Source organism: Gavia stellata, chromosome 25 (assembly GCF_030936135.1).
Source record: "Gavia stellata isolate bGavSte3 chromosome 25, bGavSte3.hap2, whole genome shotgun sequence".
NCBI lineage: Eukaryota > Metazoa > Chordata > Aves > Gaviiformes > Gaviidae > Gavia > Gavia stellata.
Window position 1 is genome coordinate 11,171,699 of NC_082618.1, and position 25,551 is coordinate 11,197,249.

The window sequence follows — 25,551 nt, forward strand, 5'->3', positions numbered from 1 at the left end:
ACCTGCTGGCTCTGAGAATTATTTACAAACTGATCTCAACTTTTTAGTATGGCATATTCAGTCTTGTCAAGGGTGTTGGCTTACTGAAATCCTATGGTAGCAGACAGAGCTTATCAGAACGGTCTCACGTGTGAGCAGAGGTGCCAAAGCAGCCAGACTAGTAATAGAGGACACACAAAAAAAACCCAACCCCCAAAAAAGAGAGTAACTAGAGACCAGGACACAGTTCACAAGCTTAACATGAAGGATCCAGAACAGAAACCATCTAGAAGAAAGCTCTGGGCAACATCCAGGATTCTATCTGCAGTCCAAAGAGAGAGCAGACGCGCTTCAGGAAGAACTCTGGCTGCACTGAGTAGACAAGGGGTTGGAAAAAGGCCCTGCATTAGTGATGTCTCCTGTGCCGCAAGGGCAGGCGGCAGGGCCAGCAGCACTGCAAGCTCCCTCGCGTGGCCACGACAAGGCAGAGGATCCTCTGCTCAGAGGGAGCAAGCACTGTCTAGGAATAAATAGCAAGTTGTATTTTCATGGTCCATTAAGTCCTTGGCTTCTTTCTTGAGACTGCCAGCAAAGAGATAATTACTGCCAAATGAGGTGGTGGGCTACGAGAAGTGGTGGCAAGCTAAGCGGAGGAAAACCTCTGGTACTGTGAAAGTTCTTGAGAATTCCCATTTCACAGATTTTCCTAAAAACATAGCCAGGTTAGCCCAGAACGCTGCTTACAAACTCTGAGAGGACAGGAGAAACTCAGCTTCGAGCTCCTGCTCTGCCCTGTAGTAGAACAGGGATTGGAACTTCTGTTGTTGACATCAGCTGGAACACACTGACCACGAATCTCCTGGATTTTATGCTGGTTTCTCAATTTCGCCTGCTAGCTAAAACAATTAGGGCACTCAGCTCAGCTGAATGCTTTAAGAGGAAGAGTGTCTTGACCCCTTTTCACATACAGAAAATGTAGTTGTTCATACTGTGTAGCACAGCTCCAACAGGAAAGACAAGCCCTGCCTCAGAACAGCTGATACCTCGATGGTAAGGCACTCACTTGCAATGGGGGAATAGCTGTGTTTGAGTCTCTGATCTAAAACAAGCAGAACAGTACTAGGAACCTAAATGAACTGAACAGCAGCTATATTTACGACAGTCAGAAGCTTACAACAGAAATTTCCTCTTTAGTAAAAAACACATGATGTAGAATTTCTCAAAAGACTTTGGATTCAGAAAATCAGCAACTTTTGCTGGGAAGAAAGAAAGAAAAAGAAAAAAAAAAAAATCAAATTTACTTGGAAAGTTCCTACCAAGCACTGCCGCCTGTCAGCTCACTGGGGTCTGAACTGGAAACAGCTCACGCCCCTGGATCACCGGGGCACAGAGCCCATTGGCACTGACCATCAAGAGTTACTAACCAAACCTGGGGGAATGCCGTATAACATAACATCCAGCACTTACTTAGCAAGTACAAATTCAAAGACTCTTGAAAGATATTTCCTTATACTTATCCTCGTAACGCCCCAAAGCAGTCCCATCTTATTAGGATGTGAACAAACGGAAGCAGTGAAAACTTCGACTAAGGCTACCAAGTAAGCCACTGCAAAGCTTGGGAACCTCGACTTCCCCGCTGTACCCATTTCTTTAGGGATCATCTCCCCTGTAACACGATTTGCAGTGTATATGGACTTCTGGCATTTTGAAGTCAAATACATCGATCTGAGGACAAAACTCTTCCTTAACAAATTCAGACAAGTTTAGAGAGCCAAGGAAATGTGCCATATTTTGAGAATGGTTCACCATTGTATCCCATGGAAGAAGTGCAGAACCAATTAATATTTTCTCCTGCTCCTTGTGGCATGCCTCCTCTTCCTATGCAATACTACCAGCTACTGCCACATAGATGGATTGCCCCAAGGATCTTTGCTTCCGGGCAGATAAGATGCTGTATTTCTCTGCCCAGATGCTATGCAGACTGATTCTCAAAAAAGAACAGAATGGATCCACTTACAGCCTTAACAAAGAAAAGGCTTATGCTCTGAATTTATCAAGCATCCTGTCTCTTCCTTCTCCACCCCTGCAGCCATCTTCTTTGGAAAGAGAAACTTGAGTGCACGTTTGTGAAAATTTGTTTCCTTTGCTGAACGAAATTAAACCGTAAAAGCCTAAAGTCAGCTCATCCAGATAAAGAAAGTGCAGCACGGAGGAATGAATCTGTTTGGCAGCTCGTCGCCTCCTGAATGTCACCCGTCCTTCAGACTGCTGCTGGAACCTCTTCCTCAGATTGTCCGCTCTCACCTGTGAATGAGCGCTATTGTGTGCAGTGGCTATTGGTAACAGAATTCAATACCTAAGCCTGAAGCCTCATTCCAGCGGCACATGGTCCTACAGCAACTCGTCCAGCTGCAGACAGGCCAGGCTGACAGTTCAGCACTCCCAGCTGTGAGCTGCACGCCTCTCTGGGGAGGCACAGGGCACTTCCTCAGCCTCACCACTCTCTAGGCTTCCCCGAGACACTGAACCCTGGCCTGGGATTCCATCTCTGCGGCCGGCGCCCTCACCTCGTTTCTGGGAAGTTATTAAAAAGCACGTTAGAGTCTGCCATATACCTCTACAAGAAGCAATCTTCAGCAGCCAGACTGAAAAATGTGGGGGGAACATTATATTTTCCCGTTGTTTATCTCACTTTCCAGTGACTCAACCCCTTGGTGTAACAACCACAGAGGCAGGGCCCGAACCTGTGCATTAGATAACACTATGCACTCCACAACAGCCATGTAATTTCTTTTCAGATTGAGCACAACAAAGTCTACCAAGGGTTAAAAAAACCTCCTAATTTTTTTTGGTGGTCTTTGGGTACAGAATCTCTTATAATAAGACTATTTGTATTCATACTGGCAGAGTAAACACTACATGTTCATGCCCAGGCAGCTCTGTGCTTGTAATTTCAGCAAGAACAGAGCTACGTCCCTGAGGGACTTTGCTATTTCCCCAGCCACCATCCACTCAAACGCTGAATGAGAGCAGAGAAAGAGAGAAAGATGATGGCATAAGCCTCCACAGCACTGCAGCCTCAGCTTTCACTAAGAATGCAGGGAATAGCTCATTTCAGGTTTAATTATACTGGTTAAAACATTTCTCCTATAGGCCAGCAAAAGACAAGGACGCAGTGCTCCCAGAGTCACCATTTACTGATTAGGTTCAGTTTGAAAACATCATATTCAAAACCTTCCCCTGACAAGATACATGCAGTAAATAGTGACTAAAACCCCTACTTCCTCTCGTCACTATACGTGATGTTTTTGAACAGAACTTTTGCAAACCTTAAGTTATATATCTAGTAAAAGGATGGTGCTGGTTAAACGATGCCAAGAAAAAAATATATGATACCACCACTAAGAACTGCCCAAATTTAAATCACTGTAGGAACACTCACTTACTGAATCCCACCTAGCCTAGGTAAAAAAAATAAACACATCTTCTACTAGTCAGCTTTATTCTCCAGTCATTTCAGTGCTGCAGTCTTTGGCTTGCTAATGTAACAACACACCAGCAGAAGCCCACCACAACAGTACAGCCTCCTCCTGCTTGAGCTGAAGGAGTAACTCTATTATCCCAACAGCATTAGCAGGTTGTTAGTCTCAAGTAAATCACTCACTAGAGGGGGATGTTGCACACACCTTGCCAGTGTCCTCATGGTGAGTATTTAAATGGAAAGCATAAAATTGGTTTTTCGTTTTTTAAGCAAATGAAAACATTTCTATTTAGTCTTGTAAAACATATTTTGCTCAAATACAAACCCCGGTTACCTGGAATAGCTGAATGAGCACTTTTTAATTATGAAGGAAAAACAGCATAGGCACAGGTTTGAAATGGAATCATCATTTACTATGGAGGTTAAAATACCCATTGTATGGAAGGTATTAATTTTTAATGAAACAAAAATCTAATTTTCAAGAGAGAGATTTCATCTGTGAAAGACTGAATGAATAGATTTTGTGCCTGGCTGGTAAATTTTCATTACAATTGTCAAGCCTAGTCCAAAACACAATGTACTGCAGGACATGGAAAGAAAAATAGCATTAAAGAAAGTGCAACTTGCCTCATTTCCTCCCGGCAGCCTGTTCATGTGCACGAGCTGGCCCTGATCATCCAACACCAATTCAGTGTACGTTAGTATGTCAGAAGGCAGCGGCGGTGTTGGCAGGAATGCATGTTCATTCATAGACTCCCACAGTTTAATCAAAGACTAGAGGATGAAAACATAAATTCTTGTTAAGAACATCATCGGCAAATATTTTTATTCAATCCACTGTGACTTAATATTCAAGACAGAACACTCTGAAATATCCCTCCTCCCAATCTGACTGACAATAGTCAGTGGGTATCACTTTGGCATTTGAACTATGAAACAGTTTCACTCAAAGGAGCGTAATTCAAATTATGCGACTCAGGATAGAACTCAGCAGATCAGATACACAATCAATTCTGCAACTCATTAACACATTTAATGATGTATGAGTCCTACCCTAGGAACTATCACCTCTGCACTGTCCAACCCTCTAGGAAGGCTGGATAACAGGGTGGGAAAACAAAGAAACATAAACAAGAAATGCAAGATGGTTTATGTTTCAGCTTCTACTGTTTGACTTATTAATGGAACTATAGCAGCAGTGTATCAAGAGTTCTAATTTCTTTCCAAGTAGACTCAAACCATAGCAGCACAGACCCTGGGAGACCACTGTTAGCCACTCAGGCCACTTGCTTCCCTGACAAGCGAGGATGGCAACTGATAGAAGTGCTTTGCACGTACAAAAGTTTAGAACAACCCACTGGGCCTTGAGAACACTCACCTGCCGAAACATCTCAGGAATGTCATAGACATATGATGTCCCTAAAGACTGGGCCTGGAATCTCTTGGACTGAAGCAGGTCTTTGGTGACGTAAGGGGTATTGATCAGCATCCCATGAAGCGGTCCCTGCTTATCCCCATACGCCTGGAACATAATCTGCGGCACAAAACACGACCAATTACAGTTTAATCCACTGGTTCCATACACCCATCTCACCCCAATTTTACCAAAAATCATCAGGACATTCCAGAGTGATCAGGCTTGTTTCTGTTCTCTACAAATACGTTAATACTCGCATATCCTGTAAGACCATGCTTCATCATGCATTACTACCCTTTGGAGACAGTGCTGGACCATTACTGCATGGATCTGAGTATCACTGACTTATTACCATATCACAGCAGAAAGCGAAGTGAACAGAGCCGCATCCCCACAGAAAAAAAAGCCTGTGACTTAGATGACTTCACATTCACCAGTATTTCCCCTGACACCGTATCTATGCCGATGGATTGCGATAGCTAGGAGCAGAGAGGAGAACTCTGTTATTTATGTAGTCGAACAGCACGGTATCCATATCTCCACTGACTGATCATGGAAGCTAGGTCAAGACTTGCATATGTCATTTGGCTTGAAGCTTTGATATTATAAGTTTAAAAGATTTTCCCAGAGTAGCAACATGAATTATCAGCTGCCATGCTTCATGGCACTATATATTCCACTCAGCCAGAACTCAGAAGGAAATCTATTTCAGCTGAGAAACAGGAGGAGCACTGCTTAACTGGGACAACACTGCACAAACGCTGCTTAACAGAAACACGCCTGACAGAAGCAACATGATGAGGCTGTTTTTAACAGAGCAGGGATCGCATCTGATGTTACAAATGGCCGATCTCTTTCTAATTGAAGGCGAATTAATTGCAGAATTCCACTAAAGATAAAATTCAGTAAATAAAGCATAAATAGTAGTTCATGCTCTCTTCAGTCTTCACAAATGTTGCTTTGTGAAGTAGCTTCTTCAATGGGAGAAATATTGATTCAGGGTAACAAGCATTTGTGACAGTGCCTGTGTTAGGATCTGTTACTGCACTTGAGGACCAATTCTCCTTAAATCTCTGGAAACCTTCTGAGCAGTTCTGTGGGAACTGGAGAAGTCTGTACTGAGCATCGCCACTCATTACCGCAGAAACTGCGAAGCAAGAGATCAGGGTCATTCTCTCATGATGAGAGAATTTTTCCATTCTTCAGAAGTCACGGAAGTGCCCAGCACCCAGTACATCAGTAATGTTTGAATTTTTTTAAAAAGAATTCTCTAAGTTCAAAATAACCCTCTGAAAACACAGGAAAAAATACAGAGATCTGAACCTATCCTCTAAACCTCTGTCATGAGGGGGAAGATTTACCAAAAGTTTCTTACAAAGTTTGAAGGTGTTAGTTTTTTAAGAGAAACCTTCCTCCCAACTACTCAAAGAGTAAATTGAAATAATTCCTATCAGTACAATTTTTTTAATAGAACTGGTTTAATATCGGGGGTGTGTGTGTGAAACCAAATTAAAAAATCAAATATTGGAAAAGTTGCTACAAGCTGTACAGACGCAAGTGCATTCTCCCAGCTTTAAAAACATAAAGCTCATCAGAGACGGAGTTTAAAAGGAAAGGTGACCTTCACAAATGACTCACAAAACTCAACTGTTAAGCTCAGCTACTGGAGACTCTTAAAATGTCCTTTTCTTTCGTCATCTCCACTCAAAGGCAGAAGTGAAGTAAAACACACAGACACTATCTGTTCTAGGATCTCCAGAACCGGACAGACTGTACGGCCAGGCAGCTTGCTGGAGAAATTTAAATGGAGAAGAGGGGGAGAAAAGGTGACTCAGCACTTTGTGTTCAACATTAACGCTGCCCAAGTGATTTATTCTGCTGCTACTACTGCATGGCAGAGAGATTATTACGGAGGGAGATGTAAATATTTCTGTATTTAAATATTTTTCATGCATCCTATGCTCCATGTATTTTAGCATATGTAGGTATTTCAGTTAACCACACTATTCCTATGCCAAGAAAAGAAGAAATACCAGAATAGCCACAACCATTACAAAAGAGCCCATTATGCTTCATAAAAATGATATAAAAGCACCTTCAATAATTTTATATCCTCCTACCCCAGTCATTCCCTATATCTTTAGAATTTAAAAGACAAGTCCACAGATTTTCTCTATCTACTCAGGGAAACATATAATTAATAATATTTTTTATTACAACCTACAAGATGAGCACCAACAGTGATTACTTTCCTACTACTTTTTTGAGCACTCTGCCACAGATGAAAACAGATGTACAGATGACTGAAGGTATGTACAAAACAATTACAAGATACGCACTTTTACATAACTGATTACATTTTGCACACCTACACGCCTATAGCAAGATTATCTTACAATGGTACATTCTTCTTCTTTTGGCAAAGTTGAATGGCAATTTTGTACTACCCGAAAACACTGCAAACCACAGAAGAGCTTCATCAGGTAGAATGTCTCCCCCTCAAATAATTTACTCATCAAGCCATGGAGCCATACGGAACCGTACCTGTCCCGTTCTGGAGTCCGTCACTTCTTTGTACAGGCTGATGTCCAAGTAGTAGCCCGACTCATTGGTCAAGAAGAGACGAATGGGAATTGCCTTCCCAGTCGGTGTCAAACGGATGTTGATCTTCAGCTCGGCTTGGAGGACGCGGAGCTTCCACAGGCGACTCCCGTAGCGCATCACCATGCTCCGCACAGATTCTTCGATCTTAAAACACACAAGGAGAATTTCCCTCACCTTTCTGGACACATCCACTGCTTTGTCACCCCTCCATCCTGCTGCTGTAAGGTCCTGCTCAAAGGGGCACCCCAGCGTGCCGGGGAACATCACAGCAGAGGAGAGATGGAAGCACCAAACAGCAGCACATGGCCAGTGCCGATACGGAACCTCGGCGGCCCGTCCGTCCTCACCCTAATGAGCCTTGAGATAGGCAGGAACTGAACTCAACCTGGGGACTACCGAGGTAGAGGGACAGCACTGGCTTCACATCCCTTTTCCCTCACGGCACATCATGCCCCAGCAAGGCACAGCGTGCCCACTGCTTCCCCGTCACCCACCTTTCTTCCTGCGGGCATAGCTCACAGCTAAGAACTACAAAATGCAAGAAAGTGAAATCCTTGACAAACAGTTATGTAGCACTTATATGCACAATAATCATGTTTCACCGCACATGCGGTACGGTGCTTTAAATCAACAAAGCAATTACTACTTGGAGCTTGGCCTTCTGGTGTTCTATTAAACTTTATAATATACTACTGTTGGCAAATAGCGCATATTAAAAGAAGGCAATTTATAGGCTGTTTTTAACATTCTTTCAAATAATAAAAAGTCTCTTTTCCACAGCAGCCCAGGGAAAAGTCATGGTACACATCTGAGGGCAGCCTAACTTCCAGGGGCGGAATATCCCAGCTGCTTCTGAACTTCCTGGGAACTAAAGATTTTGGATGCGCCGAGAGAGGATTTATTCAAAAGCGATTTAAGCCACCAATTTTTAATCACGATTTAAAAGTCAGCAAGCAAGAGATACTTATTTTGATAACGAATTCATCTTTCTAAACTTTCAGTTATTCTCATAAGGAAAGGTCAGCTCTCATCTTTTGGCAACCATGAACAGAATGTTGATTTCCAGCTAAGTGCAGCCTTTACAGTTTATGGGGACTTTCTTTGTGGTGCTTCTGGTAACCAGAAACATGGTTTGTGCCCAAACACTTTCATTTATGCCTCTACAAAGCTTAATGTTCATTTATTTATAATGTTGATCTCTGTGGTTTTGTATCAGAGAATGAAAACGAGGCACTTCATTTTATAGCTGAATTTACAAATTCTTTTTAAGTTCATGATTTATCTCACATTTTATTTGGATAGAATCTGGACTTTTGTAACAAACGGAAGAGCATTTAAAGCTATTGCCTTATTAAAATTGTTTCTCTCAAACACACAATGAAAAAGTAAGTTTAGTTTCAAATTCAAACCATATTTTTAATAAACTGTTCCTGAGTTTACACAGAGGAAGTGAGGTGCATTGCCTGAAGGACAGCGTTACTCCACTAAAAATATGAGCTCTGCTAGTTGTGAAATCTTACGTTTAGTATTTATTCATAGATTGGAAGAAAAAAAGAAAGCTTTCTTCCTTCCTCACTGCCAGACAGGTTCCTAATGTGAAACAAACTAATTGCTTGCCTTAACTAGGATTTTCTCTGCTTTTGAAGAGAAGTTGGTTTAGCAGCTGAACAAACAACCTTTAGTTAGAGATGTCCATTAGTTATGTGACGCCACTTTCTTTACTGAAAAGCAAAACTCCAGTATTTGTGGAGTAACTAAACTGACCCTCACATTACCATTTCTAACACCGGTCCCCAATTTCTTGTGCTTTCTGTTAGAAAATGGCTGGTAGAAACTGCATGTCATTCACCAAACAGTATTAAAATATACTCAAACAATAAGTGCACTTACATAGCATAAAAAGGCAACAAAAGACCATTTAATTCTGGTGAGTCAAGCCCAAGAAAAACAAACAGTTCAGAACTAGGGAAGAGATCATACCTTAGATGGGTCCATGATGACAGTAGGCACAAAATTCAAGAAGATGTGATTGCAGTCAGTGCGCACGTTGGTATTGTTAAATGCCACCTCCAACTCATCCATGGCTTCCAAAAGCAATCGCTCTCCCTCATTTTGCAGATACTCAAAGGAGGCTTCCTGCCAGATATTGTCAACAAATAATTTTCTTTCTACTCAAAAATTACAGCCCAAGAATACAGTGTTTGAAAAACTGCAAAAGGACTTGACTGAGAAAATAGGTTACATTAGTTTCCGCAGGACATGCAACCCTGAAACAGATCCATCACAATCTTTAGTGCCCACTGCCTGGATTCGCATACCCGGCTGACTTGTGCTCTCGTTTAGGACAGCATAAACCCGAAACCAGACAGGGCAAACCATTACTGCAGTGGTGCAGGAGAAACACCGAGAAACAACTGTTGCCTCAAAATGCAAGGATTTCTGAGTACCCACTTGGGCCACAGAGAAATCTCCCTGAAGCACAGGAATACCAGGTCTTCGAAGACGTGCTTCTGCAGCACCAACACTAGCGAAGAGAGGGCACACATCCACACTACTCTATACAGGTAACGTGTTTGCATGCAGGTTCCTAGAATGACTTACAGCGTTTCAGACACTGTCTTGGAAAGAAACCTTGCATGGGTGACAAAACTCACCTTGGTAACCAGATCTGAATGCCTTATAATAGCCCTCACGAAGAACCTGTAGTCTGTCACTTCTGTTCCCACTTCAACTTTAGCTGCTCCCAGGTAGAGATGCATTTTGTGATTGGCACATGGAATGGCGGTGAGATCAAAGTTTCGCATTCGGTTCAACTCTAGCTGAAAAGCCAGAGCTGGCTCCAGGTGACGGTAAATCCTATCTTCCTCAAACTGGAGGCACCCGGCATCATAGCAGTAGAAAAGGGTGTAAAAGAGGAGGGTGGGTTAAGAAGCTGAAACACTGAAGGTGGGAAGAACTAGACAACACCCCTTACGAAATTTCATATTTCATTAAAAAACTAAAAATTCAGATGAATCCAACCCAGAATTTTCTCTCATGCAGAGTCATTAGCACTAAGAGCTGCATTGAAATTGTTGAAATACGGAGAGTGGAAGACAAATTGCAAGACAGCAAGTTCTCAGGCTCACTCCTCACAAAACCCTCTTTTTCGCAGAAGCCAGAAATTTTGGTATTGAATCACTGTACTGCTTCCAACACTCCCTTCTTACACTGCGACTAAAATCTGCATAAACAGAAGCTTCAGGTCAGGCTTCCAAATGCACGAATTTTTATCCCCAAATATCAGAGACTCATCATTGTTACTGTCATCAATTGCTGCGTGTGTGGATGAGTGGCCTAGTGAAGGAGGAAAACACACCGCCCTAAGCAGTGAATGTGGGCTGAAGCAGCTCCCACCCTCTTAGACTGGCAAGGGACAGCTACACGAAAGAAGGATAAAAGCCAACACTTAGAGAAAAATATTAAGAATATACAGCTTACCTTATCCCGGGCACGGAACGTGAAGAACTTTGGGAATTCCCTCTGTTTGAAAAAAAACACAATGATGTTAGCCCTCCAAAAGTAAGCCATTTGATCTACCCAGAGAGTGCTCACAGGCCAGACCTGGGGTAGCACCACAGCCAAGGAGATGGCAGAAGTAGTTACAAGCTACTTTTTCAACATCACAAAGGGTGGTGGAAAATCAAGTTACCCACAAGAAGGCAGCAGAGGCAGTTTAAACCTGTCTTCACTGCTAACGCAACAGAGGCTACTTGATTGGCTTTTGATTATTCTTGTCAACTATTAACAGACAGTAACATGGAACTGTCCAGAGAGTAGTGGGAAACTTCTTCTAGTTCTATTATGGCTATGATTATGTGGAAATGTTTGGGAGCCATACAATGATATTAACACTCCATTATGTAAGCAGACGTCCACAAAACAATGATCTGTATTCTATAGCCCTCTTCATACTATTACTGCTAGAAATACTCTCTTCCCAAGGAAAACTATGAATTGTAATCAAATAACTTTACCCTCATGTATTAAATAGTACCTTATAACCCCCCCCCCCCAAATATGATTAGGTTTCTCTGTTATTCTGTTGCAGAGATAAAATCCTAGCAAATAGTAAGGGGTTTACATTTTTGTGGCACATCGCATGTGTCTTAGAAGATGACAGAAAGACTAAACAGCATCCTAGCTTTCCCTCCAGTTTCGTCTGAGCAAAGCCACGCATTTCTGTGGAATTACACTTTTACTGGGTGGAGGAACTTTTGTGAATGCTTTGCACCAACACGAGAATACCAGCCATTTATGCTAAAGGTGACCTGGGTAGCATACACAACTTGCCAGAACTGCCTTACTAAGAAAAAAAGAAGGTATCTGACCTTGAGTCACTGCATTTCTGAATCACATTTCACTATCAATGAAAGACTTGCAACCCTAGCCTGATTCAGTGCAACAACCAGTCCATGGTGGCAGAGTATAAGGCTCCACTGAGCAACACAGCTTTTAAGGCTAGAAGTAATCTTCTATAGCTAGTCATCTTCCTTACCTCCTGTAACAAACAGTCCCCAGAACTTCACCTGATGACTCTCAGTTGAGCAAAATAACTTGTGTTTGCCTGTAGCGTATCTTCCAGACTAGCCAGTGGTACAAGAAATCCTGCCTGAAAATTCAGGCAATGGGCATATTTTAGGGGAGCCTATGAGCATCAACTGTAAGAAAACAACCACTTCCACATTGTCTCACTTCTTTTCCAAATCCCTCCTACCTGTCTTCCTCTGCACGCTGCCAATTTCTCCTAACATCATCCATGCTCATTCTATCACTAATGTAATAGCTTTCAAGGCATCTGACTGGTGTTGTGGGCAAATATAATAATTAGATGTGCACACACACAAAAATTCTCAGTGCTCTGGTACCAAAATCCAAAAGAGTGCTCCATTTCCTAGGCAGAAAAATTATACCCCTGCTGTGTTCTAATCAACCAACCATCATCAAGACAATCAAAATAATTTGCCTAAATTAGCCAATCAAGACACCCTGCAAACCACAGAATGTGAAAAGCTACAACAGAAATCATCATAGTTGATTATTATACTAATAATCACGTTAAAAACCTAATGAGATGAGGAAATTGGAAGCTTGCTGGAGCAACTCTCTATTACCTCAACATGCTGGGAACTAATTATATAGACTGTAATTAAAACAAAAACAAACCCAAGCCCAGGCCCTGGCTAAGTTAATAGTTGGTCCAGTATTAAATGGAATAGAATAGGAGATAGTAGTAAAGACTGACACTCACAGAAGATCCCAGACGTACCCTACAAACTTTGCAACAGATGACACACCATGCTGTCTCCTCTGGCTTAGGAACTAGGAGCATCCTAACAGTCCATCGCTCTAAATGGCAGCGCAGGGAAAACTTTTTGTGATGACTCCTTTTATTCTTTGCCTCCTTTCTGACCGCTGACACATGCTACAGTGCTTATTCATAGATTCTTATTTTTCGTTCCCCAAATATCACTTCAGTTCTCTAAAACTTCCTTTTTTTAAATCTAAAGCCTGGACTTCCTTGCTTAAGGTCCCAACACCTCTCTGAAGAATCCAGTTTCCTACAAAAGCCGTTGACTGATACATATCTGTACCCGTACTGTGGGCAGCAGTTCCCATATGGTGATACCCACATTTGTTCAAATACTAATTTTGCTGATTTGTAAACTAGTTTTCCTTTTGTAAAGCTTGCTAAACCAGGCGTGTTGAGCACAGGATGAACTTCTTGCACTTTCAAGACTCCTAGGGACTTCTGGAGTTGTAAAGTAGATACACAAGGGATAAAAATCTGGTTTACACCTTACACTGCCACCTTGAAAACAGGGCTAAACTAGCCCTCATTGATGCCCAAGCCCTGGGGGAAGAAGTAATTCCTAGCAGTAAGAGCATCAAACATGTTCCACATCGCTAAGCCATTCTGTGAAATTTAGCAAGTCACTTCAACTACTCCTCTAAGTTATTTTCAAATCAGTAAGAAGCCTAAAGAAATCACCACACTACATAAGAAATACAAAAATTGAATTGTGTAATTACATTTTAGAACACAAAACAATACTGAAACAAACAAAATCTTTATTAATGTGGCAGTCATGAGTTCAGCCAGGTAACAAGAGAGACTTTAGCATGTGAATGGCCCCACTGAATGCAAAAGGCCCACTCCTGTATTTGAAGTTAGATGTTTGTTTAAATACTTCACTTAACTCTGTGACACCAATGTTGGCATTAAATGCCCAAGAACCAAATGAGAAGCCTAGAGTCACTTACGTGTCTCCTGGCCCCAGGTCAAGAATACCACCGTTTTCTAGGCCCTTTTTACTTACATGAAATCTCTGATCCACCTCATAGTTGACCTGTTTCCTGAAGTCCTTACAAACGAAACGTACAAACACAGGAAGACAAGAAAAAAAAAAGCAGAAGAAAGCTAGCAATTAGGATGAAAATCAAAAATTAATTAATTCAAGAATACAAGAGGTGCCAAGATTGTTTACAATTGTAAATTAATTTTCTTAAGCGAATTCACCAAAACCCATCTCAAATTTTAGAGACCAAAAACAGTGAAGACAGAACTAAATACAGGTAATACAGCATTTAATTTGGGGAAAACCACATCAAATGTCAATGCTATTATGAGCTAGAAACCAAAGAGTTCTGAGCAGCACGAGAGATATCAAAATACCTTTTGTGCTACAAGGAAAGTCAGCCTCCGAATCCCATGTTCAATCAGGACTGATTTCTGTAAAAAGGCAAGGATGGAATCAGGTGAGTGGATTAACAGAAAAAGAACACATCAAAAACATGCCAAAGGCTTCTGTGAACTGAAAAAGCTCTACAGATCCTCCTGCATCTATGCTGTAAGTTCCTGGTCCACTTCAGTCTACTCATAGCTAAGATTTCTCATCTGATGATCGTCCAATAGCGCACATAAGCAAATACATTAAATCTGAAGAGGTAAGTAACCAAATCGCAAGAACGCAGTATTCCAGCTGAGCCTTGCTAACAAGTAAAGCCGAAGAGCCATATACAAGTCTTGCAGGAAATATTCTTGTTCATTTGCCAAAGTAAGTTGGTCTTTTTTGCAAAGATTACTTTATGAAGGGAGCACAGCGTAGAAATGGTAAGGCCATGGAAAATGGTGGAAAATGAGTTTTAAAGGAACTAACCCAAGGAAGCATGTAGCAGATACTTGGTTTTGGCAAAATAAGCACACAGACAACCCAGACCAATGGACAGCTGTGTCAATATTGCAAAGGTGATAAACCATAGGTGTTACTTAGTTTTTTCAAATAGATGAGAGAATATCCATTCTGGTTGATTCTTTATCAAATTCCACTAAGCCACTTTTCAAATGAGTGCTGCCATCAGTATTTGCTACACCACTGATCTTTTGAAGTGTTAAGATCTCATAATTCTGCTCCTCTTTCTAAAACTTTTTCCTTTCTCTTCCTCATTGCAATTTAAAAGCAAAGGAAAAAAAAAAAAAAAAGAACAAAAAAGAAGCAAGAACTCAGCTAGACCAGGAACAAAACAACCCCTTTCGGCATAGACTGAAATGTTTTACTAAGGTTAAGCCCTTTGAAAATGAGCATCAGTGACTATATTCATGGCAAGAGGAAGAAAATAACTTTAATAATGCCATGATTTAAAAAGCAAAAATTGTTATTGCTTTTAAAATTCCACAAGTGGCAGACAATAACAGCATAGCAACAGGATTCTGATTACATCGTAATAATGTGGGTCTCACAGCAAGTCCACAGCTATTACAGAGCGATTAGCCATCAGCACCTGGAGAAACTCCATTTACACTGACTGCCTCAATCTCCTCCACAAGTCATTTACAAGTATATGATCCTAATTTCTATTAAAAAAACCACACACAACATGCTGGGACTAGAAGATTATTTGGACAATTTGGATCAACCTATTTGATAGTTTAATGTGTTCTGGATTTTTTTTTTTTATTTCTTTCCTTTCATCCCCTCCCATAAAACGCCTGGAGCATGATCAAGCAGATGAAAAGCAGAACTAGTTTTAATTTTTATATTTGATTATCTTCTTTGCTTAAAGAGACAGGAAGCTGCTGAAGTCGCGTGGATACCAGCCCCATTTTGGAACCCCTCGTTTCTGCAGAACGTATTACCACCTCCCACACTGGGAAGCGAAGGTAGAAGCTACTCGCTCAGTCCTCCCATAGTCGTCGCAGGTACCACGGGTGCAGCAGGGGCCCAGTGCCTGACGGGCTATTCACATCCACAGGCCTGTTGAGGAGTTCTTCACTCCAGCCAGAAAAGCAAGGGCAGGCAGACACCAGAGCGGACACGAGGAGGCTATCCCCAGCCCATGCTGACTCACTGCTGACCACAGGACCATCGTTTGGCACTCTAAAGTGTACCCCATACTTACGGAGGAGCAACAGAACATACCAAATCAGTTCCACCTTGTGCCAGAAATACCATGCTAGGTGGATGCTCCAGCACGCCAACAACAAGGAGAATGGATTGTAATTGCATTAAGACTTTTGTGATACAGGAAATATAGGCCATTTTAATGTCACTTTCCATGCCTCTGTAACTCATATAACAACTTTACCACCAGGGAGAGGGATACAGCATGTTTTTTCAGAGCATCTGGAGATAGATACTGAAGATTGACCTGATGTGTTTAAAACCTTAAAGGTCTTTTACCCTATCAAAAATTAAAGGGAAGAAGTCCTGATGTGATGGATTAGAATGCACTGCAAAGAGAAACAATGACCTGGAGGCTTCCCAAAGGTGCAGCTACATCCACTCAAAGAAGTGGTAGGATTTTAGATGGGATAAATTAAGGATGTAACTGTTGCATTTGTTTTTAAACAAACAAAAAACTGAGGAACATATTGACTTTTCCCAAAGCAGACAGAACTGTCCTGCACAATCACACAGTTCCAGAGAGAGAATCAGGGCAACTTACCTTGCTTTGCGTGAACTCTCTGAACATGGCTGCCAGCCCATCATCGTCAACGTCACTGTCTGTTTTAATAGCAACATTAAGAATGTGAATGGGCTCCTCGCGGGCAGTCTGCAATTTAAAGAAAATATTTCCCTTAAATAAAGAGTTAACAACTTAATGCCTGTGAGTTCTCCAAAGAGGCTCCCTAAATACAACTCTAAAATACAGATGCCCTAGGGAAAAATTACCTCAGCATAGCATGCTGTAACCCAAGGAAAACTATGAGGGAAATCCTTGACCAAGCAGCCTCACAAATTTGCAATTTCACGGAAGTAAGAGTTAATGTCCACAAACAGTAAAAAGGAGTGTCTTTGGGAGAATCCAATTCTGACGGTCACATCTGACTTGACTAACTCAAGTGTGCTTCATTTGGATGCAGAAAGAATGCAGGGTCAGGTCCTCTCTTTACGAGATGCGGTACAGGCAGGACATCAGAGGACTTTGGCATCAAGAAAGGGAATGGAATTAAGCAAATTCAAAGTGTAAGAGCAAAACAATGTGTGTTTTCGTATCTACAACAAAATGAAATAATGTGGAAGCATCAATTGCATTAGAGCTCTGAGAAATGACAAATTTAGCATTTAAGAGCCTGTGGTTAACTGTGAAAAACTGAGTATGAACAGGAAATTATTGTTGGTGAGGTGAGGGGGAGGTAAAGAGAGAGATCTGAGGACATCAAGGTTGACGGTAATATTCTGGAACAAGGCTACAGTATTCACACACATCAAGATCAATAGATCAGGTAAAAACCAAGCCCTATTCTGGACACAGACTGTATTCCAACAGAGCTTCCCACTGTTGGGGCGCAGGACAGAGCAGTGGAGCAGCTACCCGTGTCTCTAAGGGAAACTCGTCTTCTATCGCTAAGGATTATAAACCATCTGCTTCCTCTAAACCTCTTCTCCCCATCAATGCAAAAATTGAGGGGTTCCTCTCATCTTTTCCTCCTAAAAATAGTTCTAAGAGGTAGAACAGAGGGAAGAAGCAGAATGTAATGTGACTTCAAAGGCTGTAAGACAGAAAATAAGGCAAGTCAGACTTAAGGTAAAGGCAGCTGAATATGCAGTTCAACACCCCAATGCACAGAAAAGGTCTGGGAACTTAATCATGGGTCTAAACTCTCAGTTACGCTGCTGTGGATGCAGCAATTCTGCTGATGTTAAAAGCTACAAACTAAATTTGCATGGAGAGTAAGAGACTTAGCCGTAGTTTTAGAACAGAGTCAGAAAATGGCCACCTACTTTGAATCACCTGCTGTGGAACAAGCAAACAAATCACATACATAAATACATAAAGCTCTTAACTCCTGCTTCCAGCACTCGAACTAGTGAAAAGTATCTAGCCTGCAGTCACTGCGGCATTCTGCACGCTTTCTATTTCCAACCTGAGAGCAATCTCAAGAGAAAAAACTGCTGTACCTTGTCTTCATCATACAAGGAAGCATGGCCAGCTTCAGGGAAGGTTGGGCTCTGGGGAGGAGAGTCGCAGAAGCAACCCATCACTTCATCAAAGATTCTGAAATACACCAGAGAAGTATTAGTCATCAACACACTGCTGCTAGCCCGCTGAAAGCATATAGCACTAAATCCACAAATCATGTTGCTAAGGAGGGGAGGGAGAGAAAAGGACTCCTTCCCTTCCCAGGACTGAAACTCAAAAGATGAGTTGGCAATACCTCCTCCACCCCTCAAACCAAAGCAGAGCCTGGATCTTCTAACATTTGTCAGAGATCTTATGGTTGCAGGCCCTCACGACTGCTATGGGCTCTGCTGGGGCTTTTTGCCTACCCCTCGAAGGCTGAAAGCATGGAAGAACACATCCTCCCACATATATACACGTGAACAAGAGCATTAGAAGAAATCAGCACATTTGCAAATGATCTCCGATCAGCAGAAATTCAAGATGCTGATCCTTCTGGCTGCAAACTGCTCTTACAGCAGTCTGAAACTTTCAGTCATCTCAAGGAGACAGACAAGGGGATCCAAACAAACTTCCACTTGAAACTCCAGAAACTTAGCAAACAAGCTCAGGACAGGTCAGTTTAAACCTGACTTTAGACAAGGCAAAGATTTTGTCTTGTTCCATTTGGGCCCACCTAAGAAGCTGGCAACACAAACAATCGTCACCCTTCCCCACATACCTGACAAAATCTTCAAATGTGCGGAAGGAGACCATTCCACCCATCCGCTGGCACGGCGGAGTGAATGAATTGTCTAGCAGTACATCACTCACGCTAGCTACGTGGACCATCCCGTAGTGATTGAGGTTGGAAGAGAAGGACATTCTAAACGGCAATTCAATAAGATCACAGTTAGTAGGGACAAGGGAGAGAAGAGTATCACTGGAAAAAGATTTGTACATGTGTGTCTGCTTTGGCCACCTGAGGCGTGGCTGGTTATCCAATGTAACTGTTGCATGATTTATTAGATTCTTCAGCACACCAGACCTGCTGCGCTGTCTTCTCCAAAGTCCCTGCAATGCTGGCATGCCCCTGGTGCCATTAATGCCCTTACCTGGACATTGTCCCAATGTACAGGAACAGTTAAAAGAGTTAGGAAATAATGTTATAACCCTTTAAAACAAGTATTTCTTAAGGAGTTTCTCAAGATGACAGGTGAATTATGACTATGCAAAGCTGAACGTATTTTTCCTCCTGTACGTACGTTTTGCTTTACAGGTGGAATACTGAGCTAAACAATAATAATTCTAAGCTTTGAGACTCTAAAGATTTAGTAAATTTATACAAATTAAGTTGAAGCATACCAAGCTGTACTATTGCTTTCACAATTTTTCTGGTCATACTATAATTTACACTCCTCAAATGCAGTGTGGTACAGTGGCCTCTCTAAAACCCTATACTGGAAACGGGGTTTTTTATAGTCTTACACTAGTATTCCTACCCTAAATAAAGTCCTGTTACAGTGCCTTCCACTTTAATTGCTGCCCAGATTAATGTGCTCCTCCATCTAATTTAATCCATACTTTAAAAACATTGCAACTCCCCCTACTCATTTATTTTGCTCAGTTTTGTTTGCTAAAAGGGGGCAGCTGCTAAATACAAGCAGTTGGCCCCAGAACACATCTGTCTTAAGGAGCAAGGCAGGCAGAGCTCCAGACACTTACTACTGTCATACTCATGCCTGATGTTTGCTGTTCAAGTGCTGAGATACACTGCAGTACACACATCGCTCATACAGGACCAAATCCTTTTTTAAGTGAGGAGGACTGGAACAGATTTACACAAGCTCAGAGGAAGGCACTGAGTAAGAGACTGCTATTTAAAGCAGGAGTACCGTTCACTAAAGGTCAGCATTCCCTCCTGGCAGAGGGCAAGATCCTGAATACACTGAAGTATCACTGAGTTCTCATACACTTCAACTGCTATGGCAGCACACACCAGCTGTGAAAGATTTTGTGTTATTTTGGGGTTTGGGCTATTATTATTATTTTTATGGTTTTTTAAAGACCCACAACGTTATGGTCAAGACTAGCAGAGGATGTTTCTCACACAGTGAACAGAAAGCATACAACTAACTAAACATCCTTTCCCTAGCTACTAGAATTGGGTTTTGCCTTCTCGGCAATAATTATTTCTAATTTCTGAACTGTGCTACAGTCACCTTAATTCACTGAGCGACCTACTTCAAAAGCTCCTGGCAACATGGTGAGACCTTCAAGCTTGCTCTGAAGAGACAGAAATACCGAGCTGGCACAGGGCAGTGCTCTGCGACACAGGAACAGCGCACTCTCACTTGCTTCGCTCTCCCCGGGGCTTGGGAAGACATTAACGAAGTTAAGTTTCTGTCCTCCCCAGCTGGTGCCACAACAGGAGGCAGAAGGCAATGGGGAAAATAAAATAAAAAAAAAAAAATCAGGGCGCTGGTTCAGCACAGCACATGCCTGACTTACAACTTGTAAAGTCAAAAAGATGCTCAACTGCTGTGCTGGATCAGACGCCAGTGGCAGAGCAGGAAACCAGGGGCCCCGCCACGCTGGCTACGGCACTGCTGCCCGCCGCACAGATTCAGGACCAAAGTGTGGACTGCTGACACTGCTACTTACTGGCTTTACTAAGATTTCTTTCTTTCCACATACAGAAAACCACTGTGATATGGTCCTAAGTATACTGTTAACAAGTCTAAAGTATCATCAGTTTGATTAATAGCTCTCCATGTTTAAAGTCACTCTATGTTTCCGTAATTTATCTCTGATTAAGAGCCATGAGACTTTCAAGCCCATTTTTACTATTTTTCCCTAAATAGGCTTGTAAGCAGTAATAAATAACAGGTATTCATGTTTTGAAAGAGAAAAATTTTTCAGGACATGCCTTGGTGTACATTTCTTACAACTAATACAAAAATACCACAGAACAGTAACTAAACAAAAAGACAGCAGACATTTTTCATGTACTATTTAAAACAAGAAATACTTTTCAACTGAGACATGGGAGGAAAAATTAGCGTCCAAAACACAACAAAACATGCTGTCAGCTGTTTGAGATGTAGATTCATCTATGGCGTGAGGGAGGTGAAACAGCCTCGACAAATTCTAAGCTAGTTGCAAGAAACCAGAGGAGCAACAGGTATGCTGTCGGCTAGGAGTAACTGCCTGTTCCACTGCGACACCCTACCAGAGGGTCAACAGCTGGGAATCCAGTTCCAAAAAAGAGACCCTAGAAACAGCATTCTGCTATAAGTTTGCTGTGTACCATACTGCAGATGAGCTGAGTCACCTGGCAAATTCAATTTTAAAGATTGCTGCATGCAAAGCTTTTTTAAAGGGTAAAGAAAAGCTGAAAACATGTTTTAGACAAAGGGAGAGGAAAAGGGAAGGAAAAAGAAGAGTTATGTTTGAGAGCTTCCCAAGTAAAGATAAGGGCACTAAAACAAAACATGTTAAAACATTAAGTATTAGGCTACTTCTTTCTAGTCTGTCTTTTCAAATTTTAAAAGATGACAAGTACCATACCTGTTTAGCGTGGGGATGTTCCCTCTGTAATCAAACAACCACAGTTAGTTACAGATTGGTTAGTGAAAGCCATAATAAAGAACTATCATCAAGCTGATACACAGACCAGCAACAAGTTTACAATTTACTAACCCAAAATTTGTCAACCATCAGGTATCAGGCAGAATTCAATTTCATTGACCCCTGAGAAGGCACCCACCACCTGACTTCACTTGCCACGGCTGCCATGGGAATGAGCACAGACCACGCACATAACATGCAAATAATATACCCCAGGAAAACACGTTGTATTTGCAAGGTACCCTGCATTTCTAGAGCATCTTTTGTCATATCCACTTCAAGCCCTTTGCATACACCAAGCGAGCTTCACAAGCAAGACCAGAGGGGGGAGTTTGCACTCCCTGACAGAAGGGCAAACAGCACAGATGCAAAAAGTGACCATATCACACAGGAAGATTGCAACAGGTTCAGGGAAACAAGCCAAACCCTCACAGCCAAACCTCTACGCTAAGCAGCAGCCCACGCACTGGCTCCCACAACAGTGCAGTAATAAAGCAAACACAGACATAAACACCATGTAATACTTCGCATTTTCAGCATTCAAGGCCTTGAATACCAAAAAGAACAAGCAGAACTTAAGGCTAATTTTAGGAAAATTTTACAGTTCCTTCTATAACATCAGTCCAACTCTTCTTTTTGCATGCAGACTGGGGCTTAGTGATGCACAGCAGACAGAAAGAAGGTGAGGGGCACATTTTCATACCAGCGTAAGAACAGCACAGTCTAGCCCATCCTAGCTACATTCATGAAAGCATAAGGTGGCATACTGCTCCATGCGAGACGTAGAAATTGCTGTGATCTGACAGTCAAAATAGTAAAGATTAAACTGAAAAAAAATACATGCACACAGGAGGCTTGTGCAGCGAGATTAGCAAACATGGAAAGATTGAAAGCAAAGCTTCAGGGAGCATGTAACTGGACATTCACCCCCCTCTTCCCTGCAGAAACCTGGAGGAGATTAAACCACAGACTTTCTTAACATCCTTGACCATAGGCAAGACCCCAAGTTACTGGGCATGAAGTCTCGGTACTTAATGACCAGTGTATTTCCATGGTCACACTGCTAAATACACTGACTGCACCTGCTCCTGTTCTCAGACGGGTTTTGTCACAGCAGAGTCATAGTCACCACAAGGTTGTATGTTTGGTGCATTACTGGCAGAGGCACGAAAAGTTCCCATGATCTCCTTAAGCCATACAGGAGACAGCACAAAATGGCCTAAAGATGTATCTGTTCAATGGTAAATAACAGCAGTATTTTATTTCATTTGGAGGCAGTGGGGAGAGCCACTGTGCTGCAGAGCCTGCGGTTAGGACCGAAAGGGCCACGAGGCCTCAGGGGGTTGAGACTTTTTTTTTTAGCTTGGCAAATGGTGGGAAAGCTGCATGTGATCTACTTCAGTTGGAAAAAATAATCTGGAGAGGACTGGCAGTTCCTACACCTGGTACACTTGTGTAGCGGTCCCTGGAACGCTTTCAGAAAACAGACAGAAAAAAACCCAGCATAACAAATGTTCCTTTCTGTCTCAAAAAAAGGCACCCTGTTGCCTTGCTCCAGGAACTGTTCTCGAGCGACTCAGTACGGAGCAGAAGAGATTATGGCAAGAATCACAATGAGGAAAACAGAAGACCCAGGGGCTGGTGATCTCAGAAAAGAACGGAGGAATAGTCTTCAGGCTGCACACTATGGGGCTAGCTTTGTACCTACAGGTTGTCATGGCTGTGGAGGGCTTTTTTGCATCAGGAGCTGGATTGTCACTTGCCACTGAAATGCACTAAGAGGTAAAGGTTGGATATTTGCAGCACAAACAGGCTTGTGAAAAGGCATTCCAGTCCACTCCCTGAGCTACACCTCTGCAGCTCTGACACAGAAAACACCAGCTGCAAGCCAGCCTGCTCGGCCTTTCGGCAGCATCAGTGCAACGAGCAGCACCGCGGTTCCGGGAGCTGAATAAAGGCCCAGCTGATGGAGCACATGCCGGCAGTGTTCTCCACTGCCAACTCCACGCAGCTGATCACACGATCAGAAACCTTCTCACACCAGCCCCAGCCCTTCTCCCTGTCTCTTTTGAACTTTTAAAAAGGCCCTTCTTGACCGGGGAAGCTGATCTCACTAGGAGTCCGCTCCATACCCATGCAAGCTCTACCGCTACAATTACTCCTTCTGCTCAAGTGAACAAAAATCCCCTTAGCTCCCCCCTGCACCTCCTGGTTGAATCTGGATTTGTTTCCCCTTGCCCCTCCCTTTCTTTTTTTTTTTTTTTTTTTTTTAAACAGGAGCGTTCCCCTATGAAAATGATGGCAACGCATGCAAAGCACCACTGGTTATATCAAGCTGTGATTGAGTGCCAGCGCAGGGCAAAGCTTTTGAAATCAGGCAGCAAAGCGGAATCAGCAGAGGTCGGCTGAATAACCCACTTGTAGTTATTAACAGCAGTACCACAGGAGAAAGAGCAATTCCACTGGCTGTGACCAGTGGCATTCCTCTTATGTTTCTTCATTTCTGTAGAAGAATCTAAACAGAAGGCTGTGAAACATGCCTCAAACCATACATTTTGATTGGGTTTTTCCTCTCCCTCTTTCTTTCCTTATTCTTCTGCTCCCTCTGTGATTCAGCCAAGCTGAATCTGCTACTGAAGTCCAATTTGCATAAAATTATCGTCGTTCCATTCAGTTTGCTGCCCCTTCAACAGCCCGTTCTTTGCTCTGTTGGAAGATTTTGCCCTTTCTGAAACAGGCAAGCCAAGGGAACTGCAACACATTACTGCTGCCTGCTGTCTAATTAACATCAAACCCTCAGCACGAAACTGCAGGGATTTACAGGTGTCCTGGAATCATTTTCCCCTCCTCCCTCCCGATATCAGCCAGTCTCCCGCAACAAGGAGGGGACCTCAGGCTACCTAATGATACACTACGAGTTATACATTCAAGTCTCCAGGCTTGTACGGTTAGAGTCCAAAGCAGCACTGCTGATTCAATACTGGCAATCCAAAGACTGATGCAAGGGGCTGTTTTAGCAACTACTTCAGTCCACAGAAAATGCTTCCATTTTGTCAGAAATTCAAATCTTACAAGTATATCATTGTAAAATGATAGCAGGAAGGAACCTATAAACACTGCTCTAAGTGTAAGCGAGTTTTCAGTTCTTATTCTTCTGCAAAAAGCACTGTTTGGGAACAGCAATGTTTAATTTGGCTTGCAGCCTTCAAAACGGTTTCTACCTGCAAGCTAAGGAAGAGGCTGACAAAAAAGAACAACCAAAATACTCCATAGATGATAAAACATCAAGAGACAGCAAAGGAGAGATCATGCACCACTCTTAAGCCTTGAAATCAGCAACATCAAAGTCCGAGTAGGGTGTCAACAAACATCCACAAGCACAGAAAGAGGAGATACTGGGAAAAACCAAGCAGAAGATAGTTGAGATATTTCTATTGATAACCTTGGAAATACAAAGCAACTAATGACTAGACTTGAATTCCACCCTTGGAAGCATCACGGACAGCAGGATGCAGTCCCAAGAATGAACTCAACCTAGACAAGTCTAAGTAAAGTGTTTACCTGTATGTCTATGTTTGCCGCGTTGTGTGCATTCCCAACTCCAAATGCAACTAGGGTTAGCTAGTATCAGACATCTTGTTTATCAAGTTTCAAAAGTAAAACTTGCCTTAAAGCTAACTAAGTCAATTATCAAAACTTAAAATCTTAATCTGCAGTGCTAAAACCTTCCTTCCCTTCCACCTTCCAATGGTACATCGTGACCCAAGATTCCCCAGGATATCTCAAGGCCAAGTGTGGCGGTTGGGGGTGGCACATGGGACAAAAGGAAGGCGTGGGCTCAATGCACAGATGGATTGGGAAGGCACGGCTAAGGCATCGGAGCGAGCAAAACAGGCTGGGTTATATTTCAATTTCCTTCGGGGCTCAACATATTCAGAAGGCAGAGCCCTGGGGCATCATTGTCATACCCCAAAATAAAGATACATCCAGCATCTCTAAGTGACCCTTGTCTTAGCAT

The 25,551-nt window shown here is 42.4% G+C and overlaps 1 protein-coding gene across 4 annotated transcripts in view; it reads right to left on the reverse strand.

Moving 5' to 3' along the window:
• Positions 1-25,551, reverse strand: part of ACACA (acetyl-CoA carboxylase alpha) — a 130,468-nt gene that overhangs the window by 59,049 nt on the left and 45,868 nt on the right. For 3 of the 4 annotated variants that reach the window (XM_059829105.1, XM_059829104.1, XM_059829106.1), the window contains exons 28-39: positions 21,474-21,497; positions 18,646-18,789; positions 17,924-18,020; positions 16,467-16,574; positions 14,197-14,253; positions 13,841-13,885; positions 10,962-11,003; positions 10,136-10,351; positions 9,462-9,617; positions 7,422-7,625; positions 4,839-4,994; positions 4,088-4,234 (exon numbers count right to left, since the gene is read on the reverse strand). In XM_059829105.1, coding sequence (XP_059685088.1) covers positions 4,088-4,234; positions 4,839-4,994; positions 7,422-7,625; positions 9,462-9,617; positions 10,136-10,351; positions 10,962-11,003; positions 13,841-13,885; positions 14,197-14,253; positions 16,467-16,574; positions 17,924-18,020; positions 18,646-18,789; positions 21,474-21,497 — 1,396 coding nt within the window. The remainder of the gene's footprint in view (positions 1-4,087; positions 4,235-4,838; positions 4,995-7,421; positions 7,626-9,461; positions 9,618-10,135; positions 10,352-10,961; positions 11,004-13,840; positions 13,886-14,196; positions 14,254-16,466; positions 16,575-17,923; positions 18,021-18,645; positions 18,790-21,473; positions 21,498-25,551) is intronic. The other variant, XM_059829103.1, reaches the window with a different exon arrangement.